At 33.4% G+C, this 18,170-nt stretch overlaps 1 protein-coding gene across 1 annotated transcript; it reads right to left on the reverse strand.

The window, feature by feature from the left end:
• Positions 1–13,603: 13,603 nt before the first annotated feature.
• On the reverse strand, positions 13,604–14,125 carry LOC131597467 (uncharacterized). The gene has a single exon (XM_058870164.1). The coding sequence runs from the start codon at positions 14,123–14,125 to the stop codon at positions 13,604–13,606; it is 522 nt and encodes a 173-aa protein (XP_058726147.1).
• Between the last annotated feature and the right edge of the window lie 4,045 nt (positions 14,126–18,170).

The following is an 18,170-nucleotide window of genomic DNA, read 5'->3' on the forward strand; positions in this document are numbered from 1 at the left end:
ACTCGACTCAAATCAGTCTGTAGCCCAAAACTTTCAAGAAGATGCATTTTTTTATTGATTGAAATTAAACAAAATACTAACAAAAACAAATAAAAAATTGAAAGAAAACAAAACAAATAATGATTCCCTCCCCCACACTTAAGACATACATTGTCCTCAATGAAAAGACATAAATATTGAAGTAAGAGGGAGAGAAAGGAAAGAACACACCCGCGTGGTCAAGGAGGATAGGTGATCACATAAGCAGCCTTTTCTAGTGAAGGATCTTCTACATTCTCTTCTTCCAAAGTGGGACTCTCATGGAGTAGCTTTGGGTAATGTCCATTGAACTTGAAATTTTTATTAAAGCCTTCGCCTTTTATTCCAGGATCAAAGAAGAATCTTCGATAAATAAAAGTGTTGAATGGGCATGTGATCTTTTCCACAACACTAAAGATAAAAAGATTGAGGGGCTGCCTCCCTAATTTTGTTTCATCTTCCCCTTCAACTGAGACCCTATGCAAAATCATGGACGGGCTAATATCGGAAATGTCGGCCAATGTCCACCCAATCACCTTCTTATGCTTCTTCAAAACCTGCAATAGCTTATTTTCTTGATCAAAATCAAGGTTAGAAAAAATTATAACCGGGAGTTTTTTATTGCTCTCTAAATAAGCGTATCTCAAATTTTCAGGAAGTTGTTTCAGCTCGGGGGAAGGTGGCTGCTCAATGGAATGAGTGCTTGAGGTTGCCGGGATGTCAAGAGTATCAGCTGCATGAACAGCTTCATCGATAAGAACTTCACCTGTAGTAAATATGTTACCCTGCAAGGCAGCATCAATCTCAGCACATACAACACAAATGTTAGTGTCAGTACAATCAGAACATGAGTAAACATCACCAAAATCAGACAGTGATGGAAAATCAGATGCAAGCAAATCATTACGAGTATCATCAACATTTTCAGAAAGCGACTCAATTTGAAAAATAGAATTCTCTTCCAAAGGTTGTTGGTTTAGTCGTTGAGCTTGCTGCATGGCATTCATCAAAGTGGAAAGTTGTCCAATCTGTGTTTGCAAAGTCTGAAGAGTATAATCTATTTGTTGTTGATACTGAAGATTATTTTCAGCCATTTGTTTGATAATATCCTCTAGTGAAGGTTCAGAAGGTGCAGAGCGCACAACCTGAAATTCCTTCAGATGCTTATGCTGATCCTCACCTGCAAAATCATTAAACCTAGGCAACAAATGTGTTAAACCATATTCCAATTCAAAAGATGCATCACCCGCAGGATAGTCAATACATAAACCATTATAGTTCACATTAGGGACAGCCAATTGCGTTAGTGTTCTTTGTTCAGCCATGGGTTCAACAAACACCGAAATACCGATTATGTCCCATACATGCAGAAATGAATAGAAAGAATAAAAACGATTAAACTAAATTCAGAAAAATATAAAAACACGAAATTTAATCTAATTAAGACAAATAAGAATTTTGGGAATTTTTTTGGATTTTTTTGACTCTATGAAAACAGTAAAAAATTCATTAAAAATAGAAAAACGATGAATTTGGCGATTTTGGGTCGAATTCCCTTACTCTTCTAGAGTAAGGGAGTATTGATCGCACGATTTTTCTACTTCCAGTAGGAAAAAAAGATTATCGATCAGACTCAATTTTCCAAAAAAACCGTTTTTTTTTCCGACTCTATACGCGGACTGGCCAAATCCGTAAGGAAAATACAACCTAAACGCGAGAACACTAAACCTATGACTCTAAAAACGATTAATAATAACAAGAATCCCCGGCAACGGCGCCAATTTGATCCGCTGTCGCGCGCGGATCAAAACGAGTTATTTTGAATAAAACTGTAGATAGCGACAAGTGACTCGAATATCGTCTCACAAGGATTCTTAGTTGTTACTAACCAAATGGAATTCGAATTAGGGGGGGTTTTTCGTGTTCAATTATAAAAATGCAGAAAATAAGTTATTATGAAAAAGTGATTATCTGAATAAGCTAAAACGACAATTCTACTGATTCGGTTACCAACTTATCATTGGTTCAATAAACTTCAATCCCCTAAGCGGATTCTATTCCCCTACCGATTACAACATCAATTAACAAGCGAAATTGACATTATAAGATTTCATTCCTATTTTCCGAATAAAGCAAACGGATTAAGCACAATCACGAATTAAGCAAACGTGATTCTAACATACACACTTTAACGATTAAGCAACGATAAAGTACGATAAAAGTCAAGGAACATAAATCAATCGGTATAAATCAATAATATTCTATATAACTCGACTTAAGCAAACAAGACATATAGATTAATATCAAAAGGGAAAAGAAATTGAATTAAAGATTAAAAACCTCAAAGTACTGGAAACCGTAACCAGCAGAAATTGCCTTCGGAGATTAGTTCCTCATCCTTCGCACAAAGCTCTCAAAATTATTTTGTGAAAAGTAAAAAGTGACATGAACACTACGGCCAGACCTAGGTACTAGAGAGAAACAAGAATTCGGGTCATAACTCAACTGGGTCAAACAGACATAACCCAGGCCGAAAACTAACGATCCAAAACTAAATAAAAAACTAGTGCTGCAACTTCAACGAATTTCTGGAAAATATGAGTTCAGAATCTGACTTCGACTCCAACACGAGAATTGTAGCTCTTTCTCTTAGCTTTCCGGCGATTATTAGAACGCCTCAATCGGATTCCTGAAACTCCAGTTATGATCGTTTTCGTGAAAGCTGCTAAAGCTGAAAATTAAGTACGAAAATCAAATAAGGCTAAAAATAAAATAAATTATAAAAACATATTAAAACATAAAAATAATTAAAATAAATGGAAGAAATGCTTGAGCACAAACATGGAAGAACGTGCATCAAAATGCAGTGATCAAAGACTAAGGATGAAACTTTTGAGAATTTCAAAAGCTGGAAGACTCTGGTCGAAAATCAGACTGGCAGGAAGGTCAAAAGGTTGAGAACCGATAATGGCCTTGAATTTTGCAATGAGGCATTTGACAGTTTCTGTGCGGGATCTGGTATTGCAAGGCACAAAACAACTGCAGGTACTCCACAGCAAAATGGTTTGGCTGAAAGGTATAATCGAACTATTTTGGAAAGATTCAAATGCATGTTCACTAGTGCGGGGTTAAAGAATGTGTTCTGGGCTGAGGCTGTTTCGACAGCAACATATCTGATAAACAGATGTCCTTCGACGATGTTAGATATGAAGACACCTGAAGAAGTTTGGTCGGGACATCCACCAAATCTCGACAAACTGAGAGTATTTGGTTGTGTAGCCTATGCTCACATTAGGCAAGACAAGGTTGAACCTAGAGCTCTGAAATGCATGTTCATGGGATACCCTGAAGGAGTTAAAGCTTATAGGCGATGGTGCCTAGAGCCAGGTTACGGGAGGTGTATCACTAGTCGAGATGTAGTTTTCAATGAAACTGAAATGAATTTTAAGAAAACTGATGATGCTGGTCAAAATAAAGAAACATCTGACGAAGAGCTGGAATAGGTAGAGATTCCTGTTGAGGTAGAGCATGTTCATGATGAATTGCATACTCCTGATGAAGTCAAAGAAGAAGCAGAAGATGCTGAGGAAATTGAGGAAATTGTCGATGACTACCTATTGTCAAGAGATAGGTAGAGAAGAACCATCAAGCCACCTCAGAGACTTGGGTATGCAGATCTTATAGCTTATGCCTTAATCTCTGCGTGAGGTTTTAGACGAAGAACCTAGAGACTACAAGGAAGTTATGAGGAGTCGAAATAAGACAGAATGGCTGAAGGCCATGGATGATGAGATGAAATATCTTCATGATAATCATACTTGGGAACTGATCAAGAAACCTTTTGGGGCAAGGTTAGTCAGCTGTAAATGGATTTTCAAAGTGAAGGAAGGAATCGAAGGAGTGACGTCAAAAAGATACAAGGCAAGGTTAGTTGCAAGGGGTTTCACTCAGAAAGAAGGTGTCGACCTCAATGATGTGTTTTCTCTTGTTATGAAGCATAGGTCCATTCGAATGTTGCTTTCCATGGTGGAACAGTTCGATCTTGAATTGGAATAGATGGATGTGAAGAATTCTTTCTTGTATGGTGATCTAGATGAAATGATCCTGATGAGGCAACCTGAAGGGTATGTCGAAAAGGGGAAGGAATATTATGTGTGCAAGATAAAGATATTTTTATATGGACTGAAACAATCTCCTTGACAGTGGAATAAGAGATTTGACAAGTTCATGGCACGCATAAGTTTCATTAGAAGTCAGTTCGACCACTGTGTTTACTTCAGATTTCGACCTGGTAATTCATTTTTTATTTTGTTGCTTTATGTGGATGATATTCTCATAGCAAGCAACAATGTTGAAGATGTGACGAGGGTGAAGGCTGAACTCAATAAGGAGTTCGATATGATGGATTTGGGAGTGGCTTCCAAGATTCTTGGAATTGACATTCGAAGAGATAGAAAGAAGTCGAAGTTATGCTTATCTTAAGAGGCATATCTACGAAAGATTCTCAAAAAGTTTGGTATGTCGAATTCGAAGCCAGTTGTGACTCCAACGAACCCTTAATTCAAGCTGAGTATTGATCAGTGTCCCAGTACTGATGTCGAAAGAGCCTATATGAATAGCATCCCATATTCTAATATAGTTGGTTCTTTGATGTATGTTATGGTTTGTACTAGACCCGACATAGCATATGGAGTAAGTCTTGTAAGCAGGTACATGGCGAATCCTGGAAAGGCTCACTGGCAAGCATTGAAGTGGATTTTAAGGTACATAAATGGGTCTCTGAACAGAGCCGTAATTTATGGTGGAGCCTTGGGTGAAGATAGTAAAACAGCAATTGAAGGATATGTCGACTCTGATTATGCAGGTTATATGGATTCTAGAAAGTCTATTTCTGGATATGCTTTCACCATGTTTGGCACAGAAATTAGTTAGAAATCAACACTTCAGAAGGTTGTTGCTCTATCAACCATTGAAGCGGAGTTTATTGCTCTAACTGAAGTTGTGAAAGAAGCATTATGGCTTGAAGGTTTTGCGAAGGAGCTGAAACTTCAAGGTTGAGGTGTCACTGTTAAATGTGATAGTCAAAGTGTAATACACTTGTCGAAGAACTCAGCCTATCATGAGCGAACTAAGCACATTGATGTGAGGCTGCATTTCTTCTGAGGAGTAATCGAGCGTGGAGAAGTCCAAGTGCTGAAGGTTTTGTCTGAGGACAATGCTGCTGATATGATCACAAAGACATTACCGAGTTGTAAGTTTTTCCACTATATGCAGTTGATAAAGCTGCATGAAGAAAGCTATTTTGTTCCCTTGACGTTGTAGAGTTGGGTCCAAGGTGGAGATTTGTGAGATATTGGATCAAACTCTAGTATGTTTGAAGGGTAGCTTCTTGCTTTGACAAGATTAAGCATGAAGTCGAAGGTTTCTCACATGCTTGTGTCGAAGATGCTAGGGTTGTTAGCATGTTAAATTAGGTTTTAGTGTTTAAACCCTAATTTGTTAAGTTGGCTTGTTTATTAAGTTGGTTTGTGTAATGGGCCTTGTGGAAAATGCCCATTAGTTAGTATGTTAGGTTTTATTATAAATAGCATACTAGTCTCTCATCATTGCCAAGCTGCAAATCCTTATTTAGGGTGAGAGAGATTATTTTTTATTCTTGTAAACTTGTAATCTTGTTTTCAAAGAGAAAGTAAAAGAATAGCAGCTATAACCAATTCTTGTGTTCCTCCTCTTCCTTGTCCTTTATTCTTCCCTTGCATAATACTTTGTTCTTGGTATTGAATTCACAACATATATATATATATATATATATATATATATATATATATATCTTGCACTTCGGTGTTCCTAAAATTTGAGGGTATATTTTAGTGTTAATATTGAGGAGATTTTTCATCGTCCTTAATCAAATCCTTGTCGTCCATTTCATGACTATCAACGCTCAAGACACTACCATTAGTGATCTGCGTGAAACCTAAATAACTTCCATTACAAAAGCAATCTGAATATCAAAAAATAATAATACAACATCATGAAGCACATGAAACTGTCTTACACTTTAAGATTTGCAAGAGTCTTTGTAATGAAGAGTTCTCTATGATGGATTTCAGGAGCACAAAATTATGTGGGTTTAAGGTTTGTGTTCTTAAATATTCATTTGAACATCAAATCATTTATTTATCTATTTTTTTATATTAGAAACAAATGCAAGGAAAAGAAATTGAAAACATTTTGGAACCTGACATTTGATCAACCCTAAAATTAGATGATTTGAAGATCTAAAATCTATATCATGGGGAAATTAATTTACCTAACCCTTTTTTTGTTGGAAGAAAATATTTTCCCATCATTTGTTCTTGCCAAGAATGTCAAGGAATTGAAGATCCAACATATGATCTTCATGGACAATCAATTAGTTTGTAAACATATTATTTTATTAATGTTTTGTGTAACAATGTAACGAGTTCTATTAAAAAATTAACAACCCCTCGTTTTTCTTGAAAAACCGAGATAAAAAAAGCGCTAGTTTTTGTAAATAATAAAAGTGCAGAAGTTAGGGTTCAAATCCATGCGCTAAAAAACTTTTACCTTGATGTTTTAATTGTAACGCCCCGAATTCAATTAAATTGGTTAATTAAATTATTAAAGGATTTAAATATTGGATTTAGTCGAATTTGGATTGTCGATATTATTTTAAGAGGCGTATTTGAATTTATTAAGTTAAAGTCGGATTTTAGTTGAATAGTCGGAAGAATAATATTATTTATTTATTGAGATTTTTACCGTCGAAGTTGGAATTATTTTATTAAGTCGGTATATTAAAATAATCGGAGTTTATTTTAATGGAGTTTAGGTAGGAGTACTATTTTTACATTAAGTGTAGAAATGGTATTAGGCTTAAATAGTAGTGTTACTAAGTATTAAGGGGTATAATGTTATTAGGCCCAATTGTGTGGTTAAAAGACTAACATAATCTCATTTTTGGAAAAATAGAAGAGGAAGCTAGTAGAGTTACCCGAGAAAGAAAAAGGAAAAGAAAGGCCAGGGTTGTCAAGAGGAGAAGAAGGAGGGCAATGTGTGTTGCTCTCAAGTGCCATTTTCCCCCAATATTCCATTGATTTTCCTTAAAGCTGCACTCAATCCAAGGTAAGGGGGATTTTTATTACATAAATGAGAATATAATGAGTTGTATGTGGGTTAGGATATAGATTTGTCATTGTGTTGTGTTGAATCTGTTCTTGTTATTGTTTGAAAATTGTCGTTGTTATTCTGGAAATAAATGTTATGTTGATGTTGTGCGTAACTGGAAAATAAGTAAATGTGGTGACGGAGGCCCTGTGATGACCGGCATGAGTGGGTGACGTTCGACGCGTGTCCCTAGGGACGACCAACACCAAGTGGGTGACGTCCGACAGTATTATTGTTTTCGTTTCATGCTGTTTTATTTTCCTTCCAATTAATAAATTAATGCCTTTCATGTAGCTCTGTTTCCATATCTTCATCCATTATTATTTGAGAAATAAAATATAAATGGAGATGGGGTCTCCACTTGGAGAAGACCGTCCCCACCTTCCCTCGTCCTGTTCTACACTATTCTTTTATTACTTGTTTAAACTCTCCTTTTAGATATTAGTTGATAACTATTTCCATTATGTATGTAGCATCATTTGGTAATACTATACTAATAGAATATGGTGTACTTAATCACATTAAAAGGATGTTGATAATTATTATAAAACCAGTAGAATTAATAAGTTGAAAACAGTAGAAGACTAATAGTAGAACAATATGTCGTGTGCAGTAGTATTTTTAGGATATTGGATCATTAATGGAATAGAAATATAATTGAATTGGAATTAGTATAGTATAATTATTAATTGGTTGAATTAATTAATATTTGAATTAATTTCAATTAGTCTATTTGATTGGAAAATACTTGAACTTGAATAAATCGTTCGGTTTATCGGTAAATTGCGGTATTTTGCGAATTTGATCATAATTGTGTTTTGGTTGAATATTTATGTTGAGAATAATATATTGTTATTCCAAGGATGTCATTTAAATAATTATCATGATATCTAATTTAGTTAAAGATTAATTGGAAGTTGAATTTGTTTACTTGATATATTGATATATTGTGATTATTTTGCGAATTGACCGAAAAATGGTAGTTTAGGTTTGGATGCCTTAGTTACGAATAATGTCGTGTTTGCCAATATGATTATATAGATGCTTATATGTTGACTTGCTGAAAATGCTTATATGATGATATTGATGACTATATGTTGACTTGCTGAAAATGCTTATATGATTATATGTTGACTTGTTGAAGATGCTTATATGTTGAGTTTTCTGAAGATGCGTATATGATGACTTTTCGAATATGTTTATATGTTGATATTTTTTACTATTCATTGATGATGTTATTGGCGTTGCTTAAGTTGATGTTGTATGAAGCGATGATTCATTTATATTCTTCACCTGATATATGATATATCATAATCTTATTTATATAGTTTGATATCTCACCCTTTCTGCTGATGTTTCCCCTACCATGGGAAATGGGCAGGTACTCAAGTATAGTTGTGGAAGTGTGTTGATTCATCGAGTCTTGTTGGTGTGTCGCTTTGATACGTAGCACTCGGGAGTCGTTTATATCGTTATTTCTATGTTGTCGATGTTTTTAGTTTTTGTTATTATAACCGTTGAATAAAAGTTGAATCATATGAAGTACTTATTATACTTCCAAGTTGTTTGAGTTGAGTTAAGCTGATAGTTGACTATTAATTTGAATGCTATGTATCATTGTTGAATGAAATACAATTTGAAGTTCTACGTTGATATGTGATACCCCAATGTGTTATTTGAGATTTTAAAATACTCTAAAATTTTCCGCATTATAATTTCAGGTAGAGTTTGGGGTGTTACATAAGTGGTATCAGAGTGGGTCGGTCTGTCCGGCCAAGTTGTCGAGTCAATTGAGTTGTGTGACAGTTAAATGATGTTAGTGTTTTATTCCTTAGTATACGAGATGTGTGTGAAACACTGTTGGTAGTTGTTTGTATGGATGCAGGGTTTTGTTTGAGCAAAGTGGGGGAGAAGTTGTGCTTCTTGGTTATGCTTCGATTGTAAGTTTTTGGTGCAATGTACTGCTTAAGGAGACAATGCAAGTATTGTTGGAGCATGTTGATATGGATTCAAGGTTTTAGTTGTTTAACAAGCTTGGAGAGTCTGTAGAAGGAGAACGATTAGGAATTGTTGATGTTTACTCTTTGAAGGATGGGGAGCAGTGTAGCAGTTGTTGATATGCAAGTATGGTGCAAATCCGTGATGTTTCGGGAGGTAACCGTTAAGTACCAAGAATAAATTCCGGAGGATGGAATTTAGAAATTTGTTGTGTTCAGTATTGTTGATGGACTATGAAGTTGTTATTTAAGTAGTCTTGCGTAAGATGAATGATTAGTGATTAAGTGAAGAATTGTTGTAGACCTTGCTGTAGGATTATTGATAAGTGATTGAAACTGTAATAGAAGTTGTTGAAGTTATTGAAACGTTATGGTTCATGAGTAAGAGTTGGAAATACAAAGAGATGAGTATGATTTCAATGATAAGAAGTGTTGATGATGGCGTAAATAAATTTTGTTCTAATATATCGTCAGAGGTGTTTTAGTAGGTAGCTGCAAGACGTCGGTTTTAGCAGGTTCAGATGGTTTTGCAAGTTGTTGAAGTATGGTACTTTTGGTGACGTAAGTACAATTTCTAAAGGAACACTAATATATTTGGTAATGGTAGTTATACTCCATTATGATTGTCGGTTTTCTATTGACAAATTGAGGATGTGGTCACCCTTAATCTCTTGTTGATAGTAGACGAAATTGTATTGGATGCTATAGACTTATCTTACTATCTTAATGGTGTGTGAAGTGATGGATGCTAAAAGAGATGAAACTTGGTTGGATCTTGTGAATCGTATAAGTTGATAGAAACTCTAATAAAGGACAATGAATTAAGGTGAATGATCAGAGTTGCACAGCTGAAGCGTGATGTGCCGAAGTGTTGTGTTTTCTTGTGAACAATACTGGTTGAAATAGAATGTTCTTATAAGTTGATGTTTTAGGATATTATTGAGTGGTTAGTGAGTTACTAACGGTTATGCCGCGAAGGTGTTGCACAACTAGCAAGCATGTATTGGATTTGAATATGGTAGTTGGTTCTTCGTATGGAAATAAGGATTGTATATGTGTATCATTGTTGAGTATGTTGTTGCGATAAGGAAACAATGTTATATCGTCAAGTATACCCGAGTGAAGGTTGTTGCTATGTCGTAAGATGTTGTTCCAAGATTTTGCTGAAATGGTTGGCAAGTTAGAAACGATTATGTTGCAAGGATAATTGGGAGATTGACGTATGAGTTTGGATTCAAGTCGTGTTGAAATACCGATATATCAAAAAAGTAATAGTTGGAGTGTTGCCAAGCGCAACTTGAGAATAAGAAAGTTGGATGAGGACGCGATGTTAGGGATGGTTGTGTTGGGCGAATTTTCGAGGACAAAAATATTCTAAGTGGGGGAGAGTTGTAACGCCCCAAATTTAATTAAATTAGTTAATTAAATTATTAAAGGATTTAAATATTGGATTTAGTCGAATTTTGATTGTCGCTATTATTTTAAGAGGCGTATTTGGATTTATTAAGTTAAAGTCGGATTTTGGTCGGACAGTCGGAAAAATAATATTAAAAATAATATTATTTATTTATTGAGATTTTTACTGTCGAAGTCGGAATTATTTTATTAAGTCGGTATATTAAAATAATTGAAGTTTATTTTAATGGAGTTTAAGTGGATGTATTATTTTTACATTAAGTGTATAAATGGTATTGGGCTTAAATATTAGTGTTACTAAGTATTAAGGGATATAATGTTATTAGACCCAATTGTGTGGTTAAAAGACTAACATAGATTCATTTTTGGAAAAATAGAAGAGGAAGCTAGTAGAGTTACCTGAGAAAGAGAAAGGAAAAGAAAGGCTAGGGTTGTTAAGAGGATAAGAAGAAGGCCAAGGGGTGTTGCTCTCAAGTGCCATTTTTCCTCAATCTTCCATTGATTTTTCTTAAAGTTGCACTCAATCCAATGTAAGGGAGGATTCTTACTACCTAAATGAGAATATGATGGGTTGTATGTGAGTTAGGGTATAAATTTATCACTGTGTTGTGTTGAATCTGTTTCTGTTATTGTTTGAAAATTGTCCTTGCTATTCTGGAAATAAATGGTATGTTGATGTTATGCGTAACTGAAAAATAAGTAAATGTGGTGACGGAGGCCCTGTGACGACCGGCGTGAGTAAGTGACGTCTGGCGCGTATCTCTAGGGCCAACCCGGTCAGTTACGGGGCCATGTTATAATTTAAAAAATTGGCCTAAATTTAAAATAAAAAATACAATTTTAATGAATAAAAATTAAAGCACAACAAAATTATATATTAATCAAATGAAGCACTAAAAATATTAAAGTATTGTTTAAACTATAAATATCATTTCGTACAACTTAAAGTATCTAACTACTTAAAAAGAGCTTTCCTACAGACACTTTTTGAAGCAAATTCATCAACTAAGTCTTCATATTTTGTCGTTTCCAGAATATCATTTTCAACTGCTATTAATGCCAATCCATTAAGCCTTTCTTGTGACATGGTAGACCGCGGGTAAGTCTTTAACAACTTCAATTTTGAAAAACTTCTTTCTGCAGAAGCAGTTGTCATAGGAATAGTCAATAAAATTCTATATGCAATATCTATATTAGGAAAACAATCCAAGCCTTTTGAATATAGTAATATATCAGTAGGTCTTGTGATTTCTTCAGGCAACATTTCTCTTAGTAAATTTAACTCTCCAAAAAGTTCTTTCCCATCAATATCAGATTGCTCATTATGTTTCAATACCCGTTCAAAGTTACTACAACAAGACTTCAAAGTTTCATCATCCAATGATTGTAACTTGTGAGAAGTAAACAAGAAACAAAAATACTTTCATACTCTTGGTATTGCTCAAATCTCTTATTAAGAGAAACAACAGCTTGATCAACAAGATAAAGAAAATAATTAACCCTGAAAGATTCCTCTTCAGATAGCTCGACTGTCGGGGTATTCAAATTCTCATCAAATTGTCTTTTTCTTTTAATTATACGCCTTTGAGGAAATATTGAGCGATATTCAAATCAACCACAATTTCCTTAGCGTTAACTAATGCCTTATAAAAACCTGTTTCTCTATATCCCTCAAAACATGAAATCAATCCCTTTATTTTTTCCATAGCAACATCAATAAGCATATCTTTTTCTTATAAAATCTTGCTAACTGAATTAATTGCAGATAATATTTCAAACCAAATAATTATAGCCATCAAAAACTCAAAATCACCAAGCTCATTTGTTGCTAAGGATTTAGCTTCATTTTGTTATTAAGGATCAAGATCATTTTCTGACATTTCAAGTAAAGCTTCTGTAAAATCTAACATTTGAGTTCTTATAGCTTTGACACTTTCTACACGACTCTCCCAACAAGTGGATGACAACGATTTTGGAGTCAACCCTTTTACATTATCTTTTAAAATTTGCCATCTTTTAGTAGAATTGGCAAAAATTGTATAAATGCGTTGAATAACTCCAAAAAAGTTCCTAGCTTTATTACAAGAGTTAGCCATATCACACAATGCCAAAGTAAGACTATGACAACCACAAGGAGTATAAAAAGCTCTCGGATTCATATCTAAACATCTCTTTTGTACACCTTGATGTTTTCCTTTCATATTTGACCCATTATCATAACCCTGCCCTCTCACAGCAAATAGGTCGAGACCAAGTTCTTTCAATTAATTTTGTAAAACATCAAAAATCCCTTGACCAATTGTATCATTCACATTAAAAAATCCTAAAAATGATTCCTCGATGCTAACAGATGATGAAGAAATATCAACATATATTATTATCAAGGACATTTGCTCTTGGTGACTAATATCACGAGTACAATCAAGTATCACAAAGAAATACTTTGCTTGTTTGATTCTTCTAATGATTTAAATTTTAATTGCAGAACCAAGTAGTAAAATCAACTCATTTTGAATTTTATGCCCAAGATAATGAACGTGAACTTGTTGCGTTGTAACACGTCTAACATGTTCTTGGATGATCGGGTCAAATTCAGCTAACATTTCAATCAAACCCAAAAAGTTGCCATTGCTATCTTCATACAATTTCTCCTTAGAACCACAAAATGTCAAATCATGTTTAGCAAGAAATTTCACTATTGAAATAACTCTTTTTAAAACATTTTTCCAATGATCTTTTTCTTTCTCAATTAATCTTTGGGTCGTTTTATCAATAGTTTGGAATTTTTGCAGCCTTTGACGATACTCGTACCAAGTAGTCATATTTTTAACATGTTCCATGCATAACTCATGCTCTTTAATTCTTGCACCAACATGTGACCAATCAATATAACCCTCATTTGTTAATTGTCCCCTACTAGTCCCATTTTTAAAAACCTTACAACAAAAACAAAATACTCTATTAAGCTCTTTCGAATAAACATGTCAATCTCTATCACAAATCTCTCCATTTACTAAAGCTCTAGTATACAAATTAGCTGTAAAACGTCTATTCAAACTATCTTTAGGACCCTTCATAATGGAATTATCTCTTTTAGGATCTTTCGCAACTAATAAATCAATCAATTTAGGTTGAAGGCGATTCCAATTTCTTTGATCAAATATATCATAATCAACATTATCATCATCATTATTAACTTCTTCAAGATTATCATCATCATTATTGACTTCATCATCAATGGGCACATTATCAATATTATCATTTTCAATGGGCACACGATCAACATTTTCAATGGGCATACTATCAATATTATCATTTTCAATAAGCACATTATCAACATTATCATTTTCAACATGACTTTCATTTGGAACTTCTGGTTCTTTTATTAAAAATTTATCAAGAGCTCCTGCTTGAGATTGAATTAACTTTTCTACTTTTCTCTTTTTCTTACGCTTATCATTTCCACATTCATACTTTCTATTCTTAGGAGGCATCTTAAGAGGCATAGTAAAAAAACCTAGAATATTTCACTATGTGTACTATGTTCGTTGATGATCCATTCCACAGTATTTACCAGCAAGCAAAATTGTGTTTCTACAATAAATTATTATATTATTAGCAAGAAAAAAAATTTCATTAAGCAAGAGAATCATAAGTAATCAAATAATTAAAAATTAATTAAAAAAACTAAATAAATTGGCAGTTTTTTGTGTGTCTATTTGAATTAGAAATTAATTAAAAAAAACTAAACAAAATATGTTTTTGTAACATCTATCCATATATATATTTCCACTAGTCTATTACTATGACTATTCTTCATATGGAAATAGAATTATTATTAATGGTAAAGTTTGACACATTAGAGACTTGAAGAATTAGAAACTACTATGAACTAACCCAACGACACACTCAATAAATTGGAAACACATTTAACTTTTTCAGTCACTTTCATAGTTTCATTCACCATCAATTAAAAATCGATCAATACATAATAATTAATTAAAAATACAAAACACCAACAAACAAGTAACAAGTTACATGAACATAATACAAATACAAGTACATTCTAGAAGATTTAAAAAACACAAACAATATGCTAATTTCAATTTTAACAAACAAAAACAAGATTAAAAAAACACATGCTAATTTCAATTTCAACAAACAAGAAAAGCAGTAGATTATTGAAATTTTTCTGCTAAATAAAAGAAAAATATATAAATAAACTTACTATTGAGTCACAACTACACACCGTCGCCGATTCATCGTCTTCATTTGAACTTGTCGACGTTGTCGTTAACTTATGGTTTCGAGTTTCGACGGTGCGGAAAAAATAATACCACTTTGTTTTCGTTGTTGATAGAGGCAAGAAGCTTCTTTTTTATGGAGAAACTAGAGTTTGACGGTTTAAGTTTTGATTTTCTTTTTAACACGCTACTGTAGAAAACAGGGAAAAGAAAGGAGAATAACGGTTCATCTTTTGTATTTTTACATCTTGCATTCCTTGTACAATATTTTTTTCATTTTATATATATATATATATATATATATATATATATATATATATATATATATATATATATATATATATAAGAATAATACAAAATATTGGGCCCCCACAAAATTGAGGCCCAGCGCTACAACGCTTCTCGCACCTAAAAATGGCCGACACTGCATATCTCTAGGGACGACCGGCACCAAGTGGGTGACGTGCGGCAGTATTATTGTTTTCGTTTCATGCTGTTTTATTTTCCTTCAAATTAATATATTAAAGCCTTTCATGTGGCTTTGTTTCCATATTTTCATCCATTATTATTTGAGAAATATAATTTAAATGGAGATGGGGTCTCCACTTGGAGAAGACCGTCCCCACCTCCTTTGTCCTGTTCTACACTATTCTTTTATTACTTATTTAAACTCTCCTTTTAGATATTAGTTTATAACTATTTCTAATATGTATGTATCATCATTTGGTAATACTATACTAATAGAATATGGTGTAATTAATCACATTAAAAGGATGTTGGTAATTATAATAAAATCAGCAGAATTAATAAGTTGAAAATAGTAGAAGATTACTAGTAGAACAATATGTCGTGTGCAGTAGTATTTTTAGGATATTGGATAGTTAATGGAATAGAAATATAATTGAATTGAAATTAATATAGTATAATTATTAATTAGTTGATTTAATTAATAGCTGAATTAATTTCAATTAGTCTATTTGATTGGAAAATACTTGAACTTGGATAAATCGTTCGGTTTATTAGTAAATTGTGGTATTTTGCGAATTTGACTGTAATTGTGTTTTGGTTGAATATTTATGTTAAGAATAATATATTGCTATGCCAAAGATGTCGTTTTGATAATTAACAAGATATCTAATTTAGTTAAAGATTAATTGTAAGTTGAATTGGTTTACTTGATATATTGACATATTGTGATTATTTTGCGAATTGACCGAAAATGGTAGTTTAGGTTTGGATGCCTTTGTTGCGAATAATGTCGTGGTTGCCAATATGATTATATTGTGAATTGTTATATGGATAGCCTTATTATGGAAACTCTAGCGAATTTAGATATTGTATATATGATGCTATGAATTGATAAGTTGTGTTGTGAGCCGTTGGCTAAAGTTGAACGGTATGACGTGCGTATGTGACCGTTGTTGATGTTGTTAATGTTTTTATTATTGTTGTTGTTGTTATGTCGTTGTTTCAATGTCGAATCGTGGTTGTTGTATGATGTCGCATAGCATAGCATAACATAAAATTGAACGGTGTGATGTTGATATTTGACCGTTGTTGTTATGTCGTTGTTTCGTTGTCGAATCATGGTTGTTGTATGATGCCCCATAGCATAGCATAACATAAAGTTGAACGGTGTGATGTTGACATGTTACTGTGTTGTAAGTTGTAGGCTTTTCCTTATGCCTCAAAATTACTGGCAATTGATAGTGTTGGGAGTTTACTCTAATGCTACCACATGCATATGCACAGCTGAGTCGCATTTGAGTCGTTGTCCGTTGTGGTTGGTTGGAGTTGTTGATTATGCATTGTTGTGCTTATATGACAATATAGATGCTTATATGTTGACTTGCTGAAAATGCTTATATGATGATATTGATGATTATATGTTGACTTGTTGAAGATACTTATACGTTGAGTTGTCTGAATATGCGTATATGATGACTTTTCGAATATGTTTATATGTTGATATTTTGACTATTCATTGATGATGTTATTGGAGTTGTTTACGTTGATGTTGTGCGAAGCGGTGATTCATTTATATTCTTTACCTGATATATGATTTATCATGATCCTATTTATATAGTTTGATATCTCACCCTTTCTGCTGATGTTTCCCCTACCATGGGAAATGCGCATGTACTCAAGTATAGCTGTGGAAGTGTGTTTCTTCATCAAGTCCTGTTGGTGTGTCGCTCTGATACGTAGCACTCGGGGGGTCGTTTATATCGTTATTTCTATGTTGTCGATGTTTTTAGTTGTTGTTATTATAACCGTTTAATCCAAGTTGAATAATATGAAGTACTTATTATACTTCCAAGTTGTTTGAGTTAAGATAAGATGATAGCTGACTGTTAATTCGAATGCTATGTATCATTGTTGAATAAAATACAAGTTGAAGTTATAAGTTGATATGTGATACCCCAATATGTTGTTTGAAATTTTAAAATACTCTGATATTATCCGCATTATAATTTCGGGTAGAATTTGGGGTGATACATTAAACACTGAGGTTATAATGCGCTACTTGTTATGACGATCTTAGTTACATAGCTTCTATTCCCGAGATAAAATGAATTTCGCTTCTGACGTTAGATGCGTTATTTGTTGTGGTGACAATACCAAGCCCTAAGATGTAGTTCCGCAACCATAATGATTGAATTGTGACCTCAAACTACTCCATAGTAGAAGTAGCAATGATATACTATTTTCCAATCTCCATGATATTTTTCCTCGAGTTAGAAGAAAACATACCTAAATATAGATTTCCTTGAGTCCACACATCTCTCAAGGTTTAAATTTGAGTAGAAAACCACTTCAACATGATTCAAACTTTTGTATCTTAGCATATAATCTTTGATGCCTTGCAAGTACCTAAAAATCTTATTTGGTTTTACATGACATGTGTGAACGAGATTGAATCCTCATCAATTCAAGTTAAGTTCATGCTCAAATGAATAAATATTTGTTGTATATTTGTGTTGTATGACGACAACACAATTAGATGGACACCAATATGAAGAGATTATTTTGGTGAAGAAGATTTTCGAAAGTCTTCATAATATCCAATTTAGGTAATTTCTCACTTCAATTGAGATGACCATATTTTAATAAACCAAGCATTACCAGACTCGATTATTCTCGTACTATGATTAAGACAGTAAAACTATACCTTTTCATATGGATTATACACCTTTACTTTTTCTTGATAGCTCTAAACACGGAGATACCTTAAACTAGGTTTCCTTCGTATTCATAGTTCATAAGGAGTCTTAAGAATCGTCTTACTTTGAATCTTATTAAAGAA

Source organism: Vicia villosa, linkage group LG4, assembly GCF_029867415.1.
Source record: "Vicia villosa cultivar HV-30 ecotype Madison, WI linkage group LG4, Vvil1.0, whole genome shotgun sequence".
Taxonomy (NCBI): Eukaryota; Viridiplantae; Streptophyta; class Magnoliopsida; order Fabales; family Fabaceae; genus Vicia; species Vicia villosa.